At 42.0% G+C, this 17,730-nt stretch overlaps 1 protein-coding gene across 3 annotated transcripts in view; it reads left to right on the top strand.

Moving 5' to 3' along the window:
• Window positions 1-17,730, top strand: part of LOC116052586 (Kv channel-interacting protein 1) — a 48,039-nt gene that overhangs the window by 11,155 nt on the left and 19,154 nt on the right. Inside the window, exons 1-2 of one of the 3 annotated variants that reach the window (XM_036002655.1) lie at window positions 12,175-12,330; window positions 12,369-12,539. The exons of 1 other annotated variant lie outside the window; for it this stretch is intronic. In XM_036002655.1, coding sequence (XP_035858548.1) covers window positions 12,482-12,539 — 58 coding nt within the window. In that variant the 5' untranslated portion in view covers window positions 12,175-12,330; window positions 12,369-12,481. Of the gene's footprint in view, window positions 1-12,174; window positions 12,540-17,730 lie in introns of those variants that run through there. One more of the 3 variants, XM_031303387.2, reaches the window with a different exon arrangement.

The raw sequence follows: 17,730 nt of genomic DNA on the forward strand, positions 1-17,730 counted from the left end.
TTTTTAGTGGTTGTTGCTATAATTTTAAGCCAAGATAGGGTGGTTGTCAGTTGGGTACAGATCTCCGCGTGAGCACGGGCTTTTATGACTGTCAACATAGCCAGCATCTAACGTTAGCTACTGTGCTGTGGAGTAATGCCTGGCTATGTGAGACTAGCGTCTAGCAACATTGATGCTGTGTTCTCAACCTGGCAACCGCCATGAACTTCGAGTCTGGGGAGGAGGGGGCGGGGGAGACGACTCTGTCCAGTATTTTGAATTTGGACTACAGTAACTATTTTAAACGCTACCTGTCAGTATTACCAACTGGACCTTTAAATCCAACTCATGGCCTGTATTGCATCCCATTGATTGTCTGGTTTACCAACTCACACAATTTCACACAAAAACAACTGAAATCTACTTTTCCACATTTGTCCCCAGAGCTTCTTTGGCAGAAACAAAACCACTTCAGAGGAAACTTACCGGAGGAACAAAACAAAAAACTTAAAATGTGCTGACTCTCAGTCTTCAAAGCGTTCTTGTGTTGGGAATAAGAGCAACAAGCAATCTTAATCATCCTTCTCTTCCTTCCTGTCAGTTTACTGACTCGACTGGAGGCGCTCATTTCCAAAAGGAAAGAAAAACAAAGCTTTTGTTCATTGACAATAACATACAACAGCAAAAAATGACCCCACTGTCCTACATTTTAATGTGGCTTAATACCTGGGTATTAACTTCGGTAACTATTATTGAAACATCTTATTTAAATTCCATGGCTGATAGTTTCTATTATTGGGAAGGTTTTTCAAAATGTTACATTTTTTACTAAATCTCAGTATTTTATGCCTCTTTTCTTCCCATTCATGAGTACACTGCTCAGCAGAGGGCACCAGATTCCTCTTTCTTATTCCTCCTGATTACTGTAATCCCACATTGTCAGGAAAGCTCAGAACAAAAGTGAAGTTGAGTTTTAACCAAGTAAAGCATTAAATATTCAGTGTCTCAAAGTGCCTGCTGATGAAGCAGCTCTTCCTCTGATTGTTGATGAATGAGTGACACTGAGGTAGATTTTCAAACTGAAGGTTCACAATGGCATCAGCCACAAGTGTTCGTCATAAGTGCTTAAAGTAACTATATGTAACTTTTGAATGTTTCTAAAACTGTGTAATTTTTCATCTGATGATCAAAAATGACCTGTAATAGCAAACAAGAATAACAGAAACTAAATGATTTACGGCAGGTAGACGGCGCTACAGAGCACACATTCTGATGGGTCACATTTTTCTGTGTGACACTGGAAAAGCCTGTGTTTGTGAGTATCCAGCCAGGTAAAGGGTAGCAGGAGATTTCTTTATATAGGCCTAATTGTATTTTATTTTTATTTTAGGTGTTATCTGTTGTAGTTATGGCTGATACTGGGGCAGGGTTATCACAGGAAAAAGGAAATAAAACAAAGAGCAACTAAAAGCTAAAAGGGAAAGTGAAAGACATCGGGCGAAATCCGAGTCACACGGGCGCCCAGATAGCTCAGTTGGTAGAGTGGGTGCCCATATATAGAGGTTTACTCCTCGACGCAGCGGGCCCGGGTTCGACTCCGACCTGCGGCCCTTTGCTGCATGTCATTCCCCCTCCCTCTCCCCTTTCACGTCTTCATCTGTCCTGTCAAAAATAAAGGCTGAAAATGCCCAAAGAAATTATCTAAAAAAAAAAAAATCCGAGTCACACTCAGCCAGGCTTTCAACAGATGGAGACAGCCCTCAGGTAGGCTATGTAATATGTTCATTTCATTCATAAAATAACTTTACAATGCACAATGTGGTTGTACGCCAGTAGCCTACATTAAAGTATGTCCCCCTTCCATTTAGCGCCCGGGTTTTTATTTCTTTAAAGTCTGTTTGTGTTAGCCTACTATTTTCTTTTTGTCCCCCTGTACTTGTGTAAAACGTCCTTGGGTTTCATGAAATGAAATGAAAGTCTTCTGCAATACAGAATGATGTTCATTTTTTTAATTATGGTCTCGTTGATTTTAAAATTGGCGATAAAGCAGGGGGTGTTTTAGGGCGTGGCTATGATGTGATTGCCAGTGAATAGAGCTCAATAGCTGGTTCCGGAAGTAAAAATACAATGCAATTTCTCCATTGACAAATTGGAGTGTAAGCCATAAAATCGTAACCGTCGAAGATAGACTTAAAACCAGCACGCCGACATGATTCAGCGATTGTATATGCTCATATAGACACCACAAATCATGGGGCCCTACCCTTGTTTTGAGATAAATGTCTTTTATTCGCGATGTCTTGGATAAGTACTTCATTACCCACAATCCTGAACAATCCCACAATCCAACAGTGATGCCTCTGATTGGTGGAACTTATGCTGGTGAGGAGGGGGGTGTCAGTACCCGATCTCTGCTGCCTGTACGATCCGTCACAAGGATTTACGACACTGCACGAATCACAATCTGTTCCACGCTTCTGACGTTAGCCTCTGCCGGGAAGCTAATGTTAGTTTAGCTAACAGCTAATTCGGCTAACCGCTAGCTGACAGCTTGATTCAGTCTAAAATAACATTAACTCAAACTTAACACTGGGTAAAGCCATCTACAGCTGACGTAACAGCCGTTATATATATGTTAACAGTTATTTTTCAGGTTTTATTTTGAGGGTCTTTTAAAGTTATTACATGCTGTCTCAGCTAGCGGTTAGCCGAATTAGCTGTTAGCTAAACTAACGCAGCTTCCTTTATTCAGTGGTGCGCGGTGGTTTATGGGATGAGTAGTTCCTTCGCTCTGAGATGACGATATGTACACGGTCTTGTACCTTTTACTTTTTTGGTATTTTCTGCTCGTTTTTTTACTCGAAATGATACGTTGTATGCTTATGAGTCACGTACCATCTGGTTAGCCTAAGGCATGGTCTAAAACGTCAATGGGAGAAATGAATGGGAAATTTACTTCCGGAACCCAAGGTCTTTCAGAGGAGGGACGGGACTGTTGAGCTCTATGTGTGTAACGTAATGTGGCTCCTCCCTCTCGTCTAAAATCGTCACATCCACAACCAGGATGGCTGCGCCTGTAATGGCAAACTCGACGACTCATAGCAGATCTCCACAAACCAATGGGTGACGTCACACATGCTCTGTCCATTAATATTAACAGTCTATGATCCAAAGTAGGTTAAGTTACCGTATGCAGCATTTGAACTACAACAGTGCATCTGTAATGTATTCTCTTATTGTAAATTTATGATTTTCTGTCCGAGCAAAACATTCATCGCAACTATATGACCTCCCGGTAACGCTAACTCAATAATATACATAGGGTAGTCTTGCATTGCCAGACCTTAGCCGACAGCGCTGCGGAGCAGGGTCTGGCTAGTTCATACAGCATTCCGGGATGGGAGAAAAACATACTCTGGTTTATTGGCATTTCCAATCACAATCGTCTTGGGCGGTGCTAAGCACCGGACGGAGCCACGATGTCAAAATAGCCTCGGGAGGGAACTTGTTTCGGTGAAACATGTAAGTTCAAAGGTTGTTTTATTCGTGCTACAGAAAACTCAGATTGGAGAGATGGTCTAGCTGTCTGGATTTACCCTGCAGAGATCTGAGGAGCAGTTAACCATAGTCTTCATCAATCGACCGGAGTTTAAAATTACAACACAAAGAAAGCGGAAGGTAACGGACATCTGGCCGAAAAAAGAGACATCCAGCGGAATTTTCGGCGGCACTGGGAGCAATCTCACAAGTGTAACGTTGTGGATATAGACTATACATAATGTAATACAGCACCATAAAGAAAAGACCTTTACGACAGCAGGTATGGTAAAAACACTAGTTTTGCTAGAATCAACACAAACTGAAAGCACAAATAGCCACTTTAATGAAACATTCAGCAAGAAGCTCCTTTTTTTTCTTCATTAGATATTCACTTTGCTATTCGCTTCATCCCTTTTTGAGTTGGGGGAACTTAACTGCACTTCTGTATTCAGAGAAGGATTGAAAGTAGGATAGATGAGTACAGAGAACAGAGAGCTGGGAAGAAGGGTGTGTGTGTGTGTGCGTGTGTGTATGTGCATGATTGCACTCTTTGCACATATGTAAGTAAGCACATGTGTGTGTCTTTGTGCACACAAGCTTTGATGTGCATATTAGTGTGTGTGCCTTTCCCTGTGTGTGCGCTCTATACCTGTGTGTGATACTGCTTAGCTCCACAATGCTGTCATAGCACTTTTAATGTGCCATAGGGGACACCGTGCATGTTTAATACAAAATATAATGCAACATAATTCATATGGATAAGGCTCTCAGGGGAGGAGACACCATTCTTGCCCCCCAGCACTGTAATCAATCCCCAAGCTGCATACAATTAACACTTCCATCACTCTCATCTGCTGAGGAGGAAGGGAACGAGAGACAGAAGGGGAGAGGCAATGGAGTGTATTCAGTTCACAGAAACCAATTGGGTATGTTAGGTAAAGAAGAAAAGGCTTAGCTGCAGTTAACAAAAATGTAATTTTCATTTGAACCTTTGAGGAAGCTAACAGCCTGGTGTGTCATGTGCTTATTGTCTGCGTCCAGGAATAGTAGTGACAGGGCTCGAGTACAGTAGCAGCCACAGGCAAGGTGATGCTGTCTGTAAAACATTTATAGCAAAAAAACACAGTAAATATTTAAAGCAAGCTGAAAATGGAATGTTTAACAGCTTGGTGTTAGTGTGTTTCTTACTGGTTTATGGCCTATGCAAGTTCACATCGAGTTGACCGGGTTTTGGGGACCGGGAGCTCTGTTAAATGCGTCATCTGTGTATCTACCAGAGGGAGTAGGTCAGATGGTGGAAGCAAAGTTGAGTTTTTCACATCTTGACAGGTCACATAAAGTATGTGGGCGGCATACAGCAGTGAATCTCTCAGGAAGATGCAATGAATCTCTCAGGAAGATTCACTGCTGAAAAAAGAAAAAACAGCAGCCATGGCCTTGAAGAGAGAAATAGACGAGAGAAAGCTCAAACACTCACCCATACTGGTCCCTGTTCTTTCAGATATAACCACTGATCAGTCTGTTAGAGCTGGGGGCACCAATCTTATTTTGAATCAGTTAGCGTTGGCTCACCCAAATTACTGTTGAAAAAGCAGGTTTCCTCACTCTTTTGTATGTAGCCACACACATAGTTTGAGTTTAATTTCTCCAGGTATTGAGTGTCTCTGAGATTTCTGCTATGGTGACAGAGAATGGTATTTTGTTTGTGGCCCTTATTGAAAATGCTAACAATGATGACAATGATAATATGTTTAGCAAGTATCATTTTTACCATCATCACCATCTTAATTTAGCACGTTAGCATGCTAATTTGCCAATTAGCACTAATTAATACAGAAGCAATATTAGCAACAGACATATTTCCCCTTTACTCTGGATCATTTACATAATTTTATGCTACAAGCATAGAAATAAAATGGATACAACTAACGATTACTTTCATTATTGATTAATCTGCCTGTTCTTTATTACAGTAATTGATTAACTATTTAGTCTGTGGGACAGCAGAGACAGCTGTAAACATTTGTACTGTATTATTACCTTTTAAGTTGTACAATGAAAATGCCACTTTAATCATTATTAAGTAGCCTATCCTTTTTTTGGAAGAAGTTGGTTTGATGTGAATGGAAAGCCAACAAAACGATTTGTCTGGATCCTGTAGGAATGATCATAGATATGGGATTGATGACGTAGATATCATAGATATGGGATTCAAGACTGAGCTCCTTTTCCTTCCAGGGAAGAGCTGTCCTACCTAAGACCTGACTATAACAATTGACAACTCTGTGGTAGTCCCCACCCAGACTGCTAGAAACCTGGGTGTGACACTTGACGACCAACTCTCCTTCACATTGCTGCAACCACCCGATCGTGTAGATACATGCTGCATAACATCAGAAGGATACGTCCCCTTCTAACGCAGAAGGCGGCTCAGGTTCTGGTTCAGGCTCTAGTCATCTCACGTCTAGACTACTACAACTCCCTCCTGATTGGCCTGCCTGCATGTGCCATCCGACCCCTGCAGCTCACTCAGAACGCAGCAGCTCGACTTGTCTTCAACCTCCCCAAGTTCTCTCACACTACACCTTTCCTCCGCTCTCTTCACTGGTTACCAATTGCGGCCCGCATCCGCTTCAAGACACTAGTACTTACATACAGGGCCACGAACGGATCAGCCCCAGCTTACATCCAGGACATGGCCAAACCATATACCCCAACCCGCCCACTTCGCTCTGCATCAGCCAAACTGCTTGCTGCCCCCTCACAGCGAGGGACAACTAAATCCTGACTGTTCACTGTCCTGGCTCCCAAATGGTGGAACGAGCTCTCCATCGACATCAGGATGGCCGAAAGCCTACACATCTTCCGCCGAAGGCTAAAAACATATCTCTTCCGACTACACTTCGGATAAAAAAATTAAAAAAAATAAAAATAAAAAATAAATCTTGAACCTGCACTTTCATATGTCTCTTTGTAGCTTTGCTTATTTAAAGCTAATTACTTGCACTTACTTGTTGTCTGGAGTTTGAACCTTCACAGTTGAAAGCACTTAATTGCAGTGCATAATTTGTAAAGTGGGAGGTCCCGGAGCGCAGAGGGGGGGTGGATCCGGCGACTCAAAACGGTGCTTGGAGGTAACGGAACCAAAACAAAAATTACACCTGCCAACGTAGCTTCTCTGACTCTGACTAAAAAAGCCTAAACAACGCTGTGTGTACATCAGGGCAATGTTTATTTTTATTTCAGAACGTGCACTGCATCGGTGCGAAATGTAAAAAAAATTAAAAATACACTGCAACGATCGTTTTCAAAAGCAGCAACTATCCATCGGACAATTAAAACATAAAACCCACCGTGGTCTCCACATTCTTGATCGGCAGAAACGATTTTTGCTTGTTTGGGATCCGACTGGCCAGCGTATTTGAAAAAGTTAAGCAAACTTTGTTGTCTTTTTGACATTTTTATCCTCAACCAGCACAAGCGCTTGTGCCACTTGAAGTGCAGCGCCGCGCTGTTGAAGTACCGATCCCCTCCCTCCGTCCCTCTCCCCCCTCTGTCTTACCCTGACAATTCACCTCAAAACGCATTGAAAATGCAAACACAAGACTTTTGTGGAACTCCAATGGGGAATCAAGACTAACAAGACAGATAACAACATTGAACACTACACAAACAGTAGTTTATTTTTTTCATTTAGGCGACTAATTTTTCATAGTGACACAGGAGGTGCCGGATCCAATAAAAAAGGTTCCGGATCCAACGTCGGAGGTGCCGGAACATGTTCCGGCGTGTTCCGGCTCAAATTAAGCCCTGCTTAATTGTAAGTCACTTTGGATAAAAGCGTCAGCTAAATGACAAGTAATGTAATGTAATGTAATTACGTTTTTTCCAGTGCTGTGATTGGTCAGTGGTCGGGTCTGACGTTACCCGGAGCCATGCAGCACAAGTTATCATAGTGAGCTACACTGGCTGAAAGTATGAAAGTGAGCCAGCTTCGTATTACTGGAGAACTTGAATTAAGCTCAAAGATAACTGGATAATCTAGCTTCTTGGTACAAGCCCCTGGCGAATGTGAGTCCAATATTTAGATCTTTCTTGGTCTCCACCAACTCCTGAGGGAAGTATCTGGCTCTGTAGCTGCTACATGCTCCACCATGTTCACCAGCTGGTCTCTAAATTTGTTTGCCAGCCATTTGGTGCTGAGCAGGTAGTGTGCAGTGAGTGTTAAACCCCTCTCACATACATGTGGTCATGTCATAAAAAATGTAGATTCATTTTCAATGTTTTACCACCACAAGTAAATATACATTCATCTCCATTGTGCTGGTATAATAAACAAAACCAAGACTAGCTGCATGGCTTGACACTTATAGATGTACATTAATTTTTTTGTAATTTGGGTGAAATGATCCTTGAAGTGATGATGATCAGCATTTGTAGCACAATGTCATTCTAGAGGCAAAATGGCTTTGGCAGTGTTAACTCCTTCTCTGCACATTGATTGCTGCCGGCCTTGTTGCACAGCTTAGACTGTGTAAGTTTGTAGTCTATGTAGCAGCGGCTGATCTCAGCGGCATTACACCTCATTCCCGTGTCTGTCAGCGTCTCCTCCACTCCTCACTCCAGTAAATCAATCTGTTATGTTGTTGTGATGGCTCAGACGACACTGAGCCCATTTGAACCAGTTAGTGGCCAGGTGCAGCTTTCCCTTCTTGTACAGCACTAAGTCTCTGTGTTCTGCCTTGCATACCTCCCCCTGTTCTGTCCCGCCATCTTGTTTCTGTAATTTTCTGCTCTCCCTCATTCCATCGACCTCACCTCTCTACATCAACTTTATCCTTCCAATTCTCTGCTCTAATTCACTTCTCCTCACCTTCCCTCCCTAACCTCCTCCCATCTATCCTACCTTCCAAATTCTCCACTCTCATCATCTCACTCTCTTATTCTTCCTTCTTACAGTTATTGCCCCCCTGTCTCATTTTCTTCACTCGCTCCCTCTTTCCTTCCCTCCATGCTGCCCTCCCAATCCGCTGCTCTCATTGCTCTAATCTCCTCTCCTCAGTGTGGTCATCACTATGACAGTTTCCATCTTTCCTTCATCTGATAAGACCGGGCAGCAGCTAACCAGCCGATTTATTATTCACTGCCTGTCTGCCACATTTCCTCTGCTTGTCAACACCTTCTTTCTCTGCTGTCAAATGCTTTCTACCTTTCCCCCTTCTTACTACTTCACTGTCTATCCCCATCCTTTTCTTCCCTTACCCTCCATCCATTCATCCAGGCAGCCATCTCAGTCTAGTAAAAGGTCCATTGTGTAATGGTTAATAAATGATGAAAGAGAGGTAGGCTGGCACTGAGAATGATCCACAGCACCCCGGACAGGACTGTGTAGCAGCACAGACGATGTCAGGCTTAATGTCTTGGAAGAGTTTGGCGCTCGGCCTAATGTGATAAACCTGTTGCTGTTTAGTGTTATTGCAGTGCAAGTGCAGGTCTGCAAAGCTATTATGGTTTATCTTGTTTAAACCACTACGTTAATGCCTTAATTACTTTGTGTGTTTGTGTTTGTCAGCAGGATACCTCAAAGATTTATTAAATTCCTTGAAAATGATTACAGTAGATATTGCTGAAGATTTATTGCAGGTTTGGATATTATGTGATAAAATATCCTCAACTCAAGGTTGACTTACTTGCTTAATTTTACTGATCCGTTAAATTCCTAATAATTTCCAAACACTAACATTTCTTAATAGGTTCCCAGGAAAGAACCATGTAATGGTTTTATTTGTAAGTAAACTAGAGAGTCAGTTAGTACACTTCCAATTAAGTTCCAGTTGCTAAACATCCAATTCAGCATATATGAAGAGAAAAATTTGCAATAATAAATTAACGATTTATAAATATATACCTGGGATTAAACACAATTCCTCTGGAAGTCAATAGGGGGCTCAGAGGTAGAGCGGGTTGTCCTTCAACCAAAAGACTGGCGGTTTGATCCCCACCTCCTTTAGAATTAAGGGACAAAACCCTGTTGGGTCACACTGTATATACTCCACCCATCCACTGACTACTGGTTGAAGACTTTGACCCCTTTCCAATTGATGTTGTGACCTCTTTTGGTCTGATTTTTTTTCACGGACAGCTGATATTGCCTGTTTCCAATGCTCTTTCACTCCCAGGGTAACTCAGGGTCCTTGCCATTTCACTGATGTAGAGTCTACAACACTTAGTACAAGTAAAGCACCCAAGTCTTCTTCTCCTGGGTTTGCTATCTTTAGGGTGTAAGCGGAGATCCCACTTATTACCACCGACCGAAGTTCTGTACTTTGGTCAGCTCCATTTGCTGAAGAAGCTTGTGGGTTATGGTTGGAGTTGCCAAGTTCAAGAATGACTCTCCTTGCTCAAGCAGTATGTCTGAAATGTTAGTTTAAGACCATTCTAATCCATTTTTGCTTCAGCTTAGAAACAAAAGAAAAGGATATATTTTAGTGTAACCCCAAGAACAATTCACTGTTGTACAAGGTTTGTTTTCTTTCAGTGCCTATGGGTTCTGGGATTCAGTGTTTAATATAGTTCTATTCTATCATATTTGACATACCAATCTCACAAAGTACATTTAGAAACTGAGTTTTACGTTGTATTACACCATCTCATCTTCTTTAGGTTAGTTTGTGAACTACGTTTACCAAGGTCAAACTTCCTGTTCTATTCTATCTCATTTACTCACTGATTGCATTTTTTTCCTCTTCAAATAAGTTCATTCAGTGCTGTTTGAAAACTTGGCACCAGAAAATGTCAACTTAGCGGAGAGCTAATCAAAACGGCAGAGCCTGATCAGAGCCTGATCAAAACGGCCTATTTTTCAGCTTTTCCATTGTTTTTTTGTTCAATGTGTTTGATCAACCAAATGCTTTCTGTCCTCTGATAGATGTGTATATAACCCCTCCACCAAAGTTAAACATCAGCACTACAGCAAATCACGCTCCCTTATCTCGTCTGTTCAGCCGAGCTTTCAGAATTTAATCAGCGTGTCTGTGTGTCGCTGCTGTAGTGTGTATTTAAAAACCTATTTTCTCCATTTATTTATTGCCAAGCTTACATGTGGGTGTTTGGATGTGTGCTTGTGTGTGAAACGTGTTATTGTTTGATTTTGAGAAAGAGGAGGGGTGTGTGTGTGTGTGCGTGTGTGATGAGGGTGAGCTCCTGCATACCCAAAAGCGTCTCTCACCATTCGCCTTACTCTGCAGCGCTCCTTTTTGTCACTTTATTTGTCTATCTACCTCTCTCTGCCTCTCTTTTCTTCTTTATTTTCTTTCTCTCATCTACTCTACACCTCCTTCTTCCATCTCTCTTGTTTTTGCTCTGCATCGATCCTCAGTGTGCAGTAGCTTTTAATGAATGCCATGGCCTAATGGCTTTCTCATTGGCCTTGATGGCCTCAGCTCAGCCACAGCGATGGCTAGGCTGTAAATTGTTTTCTTAACTAAAGCCATGTGAGGAATTTCAATAGGGGCTGCAGTCGATGGCGTCGATGCAGCACGCCAGTCTTAACAGCAGGGTGTTACATCGAGGGCAGCAAGGGGTTAAGCGTGATTAATAGAGTAGTGCATGTGTGTGGTGGACTGGCGTGATTCCCCTGGTTGTATTGTCGTAGAGGGCGTGTGGCCTGGTTGTGTATCTCTGTGATGGATTCATCAGCAGACTCGAGAGGAAAAACATGTCTGATGAAGCGTGTTGATGCCAGTGCTGACATATGTGAGGCGGCGTTTCTGCAAATGTAGTGGTGTCAGATGTACAGGGCTTTGTCCATGACCCACCCGCTAGCAGAATAATTACACACACACACACACACACACACACACACACACACACATATCAGACTCGTACATGTAGAGATAAAGCAGCAAATAACACTTTCCACAGTCAGACCGTTTGCCTGCTGAATAGCAAAGCGGAATGGATCAGTCTAGCCCTCCCTTATCTCCCCTCACCTCTGGCACTCTTCATCCTTCTCTATCTCTCCTTTTCACTCCCTTCCCTCCCACCCTCACCACCTCACTTTGCCTCCCCTGCCGTTTGTGAATCCTACTAATTTGTCTCTGTCACTTCCTTCTCTTCTTCTCCTCCCTTTTTCTGCTCTTCCTCCTCATAATTTTCTCCATTTATTTTCCTTTTCTCTCACACTCTCCCATGAGTTTTGTCCTCCCCTCCTGTCACACACACACCCTTCTCTCCCTCTCCCTCTACAGTACCTCTACCTCTCTCTGTCTCTGACTGTGCAACAGTGTGCAATCCCTCTTTCCCCACCAGACAGACAAAGAGAGTGACTGAGACGAATAGTAAGGGAAAAGGGAGCAGAGAGAAGCAGAGACAGAGGGAGGTATATACATAAAGAGGCACAGAGAAATTGATGGAATGACTGGTGGCGGGGGACACACTGAGAGAGAGGGATGTAGAGAGCAAGAGGAGGAAAGAGGGAGGGTCTGCACGGGAGAGAGAGAGAGAGAGAGAAATCGAAAGAATGTAAAATAGGCAGCTTCAGTGACGACGTAGACAAAGGTAGCTTCAGAGTGCGTGTGCGCCCTCTGTTTCATTCACGCTCCCTCTCTCTCACACATCCCCCCCCCCCCCCCCTCTCTCTCTCTCTCTCTCTCTCTCTCTCTCTTTTTTTACTCACTCAGTCAGTTACACGGACACACGCACACACCCTCGAGCAGAAGCAGCAGAACAGTGTGGTTGTGAGGCAGCATGAGAAGTGATATCTGTACTTCTACACGTACAACAGCTGGCTGATGGACTAACTTAATTACAACACACACACACACACACACACGCACACACACACACACACACACACACACACACACAGCTACTGTACGCACACTCACTAGCACACCTTGAGTATAGGCGGGCAGACACACACAAGCTAGCACACACAACCTGTTTGCTGCCAGAAGTCAACATGGGTGTCGTGATGGGAACCTTTACCATGCAATCCAAGCAGGTGAACTACCTCAAAGGTAAGAATTTCTTTTTTTAAATGATTAAATTTCTCTCGCAAACACACATTTAGGATGATTGTGTGTGTGTGTGTGTGTGTGTGTGTGTGTGTGTTCACATGCATACGGCTGTCATATGAGAGGAGCACCTGTCATGTTCCGTGTTTGTGCCTTAATGACGGAGTTGTGTGTTTGCTCTGAATTATTAATATTGCACAAAAAGTGCATTATGGGAATGAGCTGGACATACAGCAATGTAAAGTCAGCAAACAAGTTTTATTCATTATTGGTTTATGATGCAATCTCCAGGGTTATCTCTCTATTAGATGGGTAATCTCCATCTGCCCTGTGGATTTAGGAATATACAGTATGTGCGCGCGTGTGTGCGTGCAGCTGTGCCATTGGGCATGTCTATAAAAGGTGATGGTATTTACCCCTGTCTGCTCTTCAAACCAACCTGCTTCCTTTCTGCCCTGCTACTGTTTGACAGGAGGAAACTGGCACTGACACTTGGCGCATGCATTCTAATGTGTGTTTATAGACATAAATAAGTGTGTGCAGCTTTGTCTATGAAAATATTTATGTACATACTTAACTCGGGAAATGTAGGAGTGTGTAAGTGGGGCATGGATTTTGTGTATGTTGTTCGGCGGCTCTGGCAGCTGTGTGTGTGTGTGTATGTGCGCAGTAAACCAGTGTGGTGTAATCCATCAGCCTTTGGCCATGGTCTGTCCTGCGTCTGTTGACCTTAAACCTGATGGTTATCTCCAGCAGACACAGAGCTGCATCCCACAGACTGAAGAGACAGAAAACAGGAGTCAGATCATGTATCACCACACTGTCACATGTAGGAAAAGAGGAGGGAGAAAAATGCACAAATTCCTTATTGGACCATTCACCCACAGTGAGATCATTCAAAACAGGCTGTGTGTTACATATGCTGTGACAAAAACTGTGGAGGCGATGTAAGTGATGTAAATTATGGTCTGTGAATGTTGTGTAAGGGAAATGCTTCTCAGCTGTCTGTATTTTCTGGGGTATACCTGTCAAACACTACAGTCAGACCACACGGAGTATTCAAAATAGCTGCAAAAATACTTTAGAGAGCCAATAAATGGTTTTATGAAATACAGGCATTTATAGCATCCTGCGTGGGTTGTTTATTTTAATTCCAGACCTGTGCCTCTTTTCAGTGCATGGCAACAGGTCTCAGCAGATACTTCAGATTTGTGCCAACAGATACTTGAGACACATTTTCAAAGTGGAGCCTAAAATATGAAACCTATAGAAAGATGACCAAGACAACAGAGTAAACACACAGCCGTGTTGTCTTCCATCCCATTTACTAGTTAGGGAAGGCAACAATGCTTACAAATAAACTGAGATGTATTTTTAGCTTCTTACAGGGGGAAAGATCTCCTCTAGTTCGGGTAACTTCTAAATAGCAGCCACTTTGAAGTGTGCACTATAACGGTGTAAGAAAGAGGGCGGTAGATGAGTAAAACTGGGAGTGAAAAATTTAGAAAAGTTAAGGAGAGGAGGCAAGGTTGCTCCTCATGGGGCTGCAGTGTGAGTGTCAAGTGAATGTGTGTATGTTTCACCATCTGCTGCTGTTATAAAATGTCCAAATGAAAACAGGAAGGATTCATTTTGCATGAAAAGATGTGATGAGACAAAATCAAAAAGACTTGGATTGTGACATGACTTAACTTGGGCTTTTACCCTAACCACTCCTGACCTGGAGTGACTCGATTTCCTGCCATAGCACAAAGAATGAAAATTATACCAAAAAGTGTGCAGCCAATCATAAATTTAATATTTTCCTGACAAGAGATAATAGATATATTACAGATATATTTTTATTAAGGTGCGTTTGGCAGTTTAGACCAACAGACAGATAACAGATGATATCTGAGATTGTCACATTTAGATGTTGAGACTATGCTGTGGTCAACAAAAAACAGTATTTTTACCAAGTGTTCATTATTTCTGTAAATTGTCTACACTAACTGTTGCTCTGTTAACAAATGTGGAATGGCAGTGGTGTATAACGACTTGTTTAGGACTCAAAACGCAAGGTTTTAAGATTTGGACCTGACTTAAGACCTGTTAGTTCAAGACTTGGGACTAACAGTCAAGAACAAAGAACAGGCCCCTCTGACAGCATATAATACATTGCAGTTACGTAATATTAAACAATGATTAATGATTAAACAATAAATATGTAACTATTTATCAAACTGGTTTACAGAGCTGCTTAGTTATTTTAAGAAATGACTCCTATCTGAACTATTGTGGAGCTTACAGCATGCATTCAAACCAGTAGGAAGGTGCCTTCACCTCGTGTGTCCATGTGTTGATTATCTATGAAGAGGGCAGTAGAGATCATCCGAAGAGAGGGCAGTGCTTTGCCAGGGTTCAACCATGTCTATGTAGACTCACACCACAAACACCTCATGCTAGGTGTTTGCGTTGTTGTTAAATTAAGCCTATTTGTTTCACTGTAATTACCAAAGAACATAAAATCTCTGTAGTAATTACATTGTTTGAATTGAGTCAGGTCAGTTTGTGTTAAACAGCACAGGGACATAATGCTAATCCTATCCTGGGCACAGTGAGCAGTACTACGCAGTGAGCTCTTCCTCTCTCATCTCCATCACCTTCTCTCTTTCTTTTTCCCTCACTTTTGTCCCGTATGTCTTCCCTTCCCCAAAGCTGAGCTGTGATTGACATGGTCTTTGCATTACACAAACTGAATTGAAAGAAGAAAATTTTAACTTTCGTTGAATGTTTATCAATCCACTATTGGATGTATGGACCGCAACAAGGTAAAGGTAGGTCCGGACCTCAGTGACCTCAGTAGTGGGTACGGACATGACTCTGTATGGCAGGGTTGGTGGTTTGATCCCCAGTGCTCTTGTCTACAGTTTAAAGTATCCTTGAGCAAGACACTAAACCCCAATTGCTCTCCATATCCAGGCCTGTGCCGTACATGGAGAATGAGAGGCACTCTGTACAGTGCTTTGGTGTAAAAGCTCTAAACAAATGTACTCCACTTACAGTGCTATTCAGAGCCGTTTATAGTGATGAATTGACTGAAATTAATTCCAAAGAGTTTTTCTACAGACTGAAGCAGGTGTTTTTGTTTTTAGAATGGCGTACTAAAGGAAGCTGATGCTGTGGCCTGCATAAAGTCATAGCTTTATATACAAGGATATTAGCCTGCCTCCTGACCAGCTCATATGGCTATAGGTCAACATTAAAGAATGTATCTGTATCTGTTGTCACCTGGGACAAAAAAGAAATATATACACTGTCACTGTGCACAAACTATTTCTCAGCGGGTGTGTAATAAACTACAAAACCTGCAGCTTGCCGACACATTCATCTCCCTGCTGTTCGCTCCATTTGTTTTGGCCTCTATACTTTCATTTCTCTGTAGCTAATCTTTCACTCCATCAAGTGAATTTTCACCCTCTCTCTCTTTGTCTTGCTCGCTCTCACCTCATTTCACCTCATTTTGTCTTTTATGTTTTCGTCATCTTCAAGTTTTTCTCTTCTATTCCCTGAGCCACTCTATCGTCTTGATCTATGGCTATTCCTCTGCCTTTGCTGTTTATCTCGGGGTTTCTGTCTCTCTCCATGTGTCTCTTTCACTCTCTGCAACCCTCACATCTCTTTGTGTTCTGAGTTTTTTAACAGAAGATAGCCTTGCCCTACTTTAAGATCCTTCTAACTGCTTTCATGTAGAGTTTTAGTTTGGGGCCGGCAGAATATATGTAAATGTGTTTGTGAGTGTACGTGAGTGTGTATGTGGGTCTTCTGGAGAACAAGTATGTTTGGTTCAATTTTTCCATCTGCTGCAGGGCTAAATAGCTGAGAAGAGCCCTGTTTATTTAATATGCTTTACAGTTTCCACCCCTCTCTCTCATCCCTGCACATCAAAAGAAGTGCACCAAAAGGGCCAATTAGGCCAGCAAAAGAGCTTTATTAGGCACATGGCAACATGAAAACGGGTTTCTGGTTAATCCCATGCCAGAAGCATGTGTGTGTGACTTAGTATGAGCATGTAATGATGGAATTGTTACAACCTCATATCTCATATTTCTTTACAATCCGGTCTAAACTAGATTTTCGCAGGAAGCATAATTTCCATTTAAAAAATCTGTCTGTCATTTAAGATCCTCTGTCAGCGTTTGATCTTTCACTGTTGCGAATTAAACCCACGTTGCAGCAGTTTATTAAATAAAGAAGTCAATATAAATAAAGATAGGCATACGTTATTTACATAATATTTGCAGGCAAATGCTTTGTTCACTTCTTCAAAGATAAACAACATCTTCCATGCAATTTATCTCCGTAGACAGCTCAGCCATGTGCTTGCCTTCAGGCCTTTGTAAGACTGGAGCCAGTGAGAGAAATGCAGTTGATGAATATAGATAGCTACTCAGCTCCGACTATATGGTCAGACCTGTATTCACAGTTATGACAGCAGTAACGCACATCACTTGAACTAAATGAATGTGACAGCTGAAATGAGACTTAACTGTAGATGTTGCCAATGTAGCATTTTACACCACATACACTATGACAAACTGAAAGTTTGAATTCAAATCAAAATTGTTCTCTTTTTAACATTTACTGGACATTAATAGTGAGCAACCTGTCCATTGAGCATGTAGTCAGTATAGCTCTTGGAATCCATTGAGTAAAACAAAAATAAAAACACTCCAAACACTTCTTCAGACTCACTTTTGCTTCACATTGGAAAGACGTGTTATGTTGTTTTTAATTTTATTCAGCTTGCATTCCCATACCAACCTGTACAGTGTCTGTGTAATATAAAAATGAGGGTGTAAAGGTTATGCAACACAACAAATTAGTAATTTCTATCTATATGTTCATTACACTAAGAGAAACAGAAAAAAAAATAATCAAGTAATGTCACATAGCTGTCATTTTTTAATTTATTTTTTCAAATTGTTACCAAACAAGCTATTACTGAGGGGACCACATGTCACCAAAAATCTATACCTCTGAGTTTGGTTTGTGACCGCGGAGAAATACAAATCTGTTGCCGTGTGAAGGTAGGACAGAGGAAAGATGAACAGCTTCAATTATCTGCTAGATACAAAAAGAATGAAGTGAATGTGCAAGAAGAAATAAGCAATAGAGGGCCATTTATCATCTGTGACATTCAAACTTTATGTAG

Source organism: Sander lucioperca, chromosome 1, assembly GCF_008315115.2.
Source record: "Sander lucioperca isolate FBNREF2018 chromosome 1, SLUC_FBN_1.2, whole genome shotgun sequence".
In the NCBI taxonomy this organism is placed as follows: Eukaryota; Metazoa; Chordata; class Actinopteri; order Perciformes; family Percidae; genus Sander; species Sander lucioperca.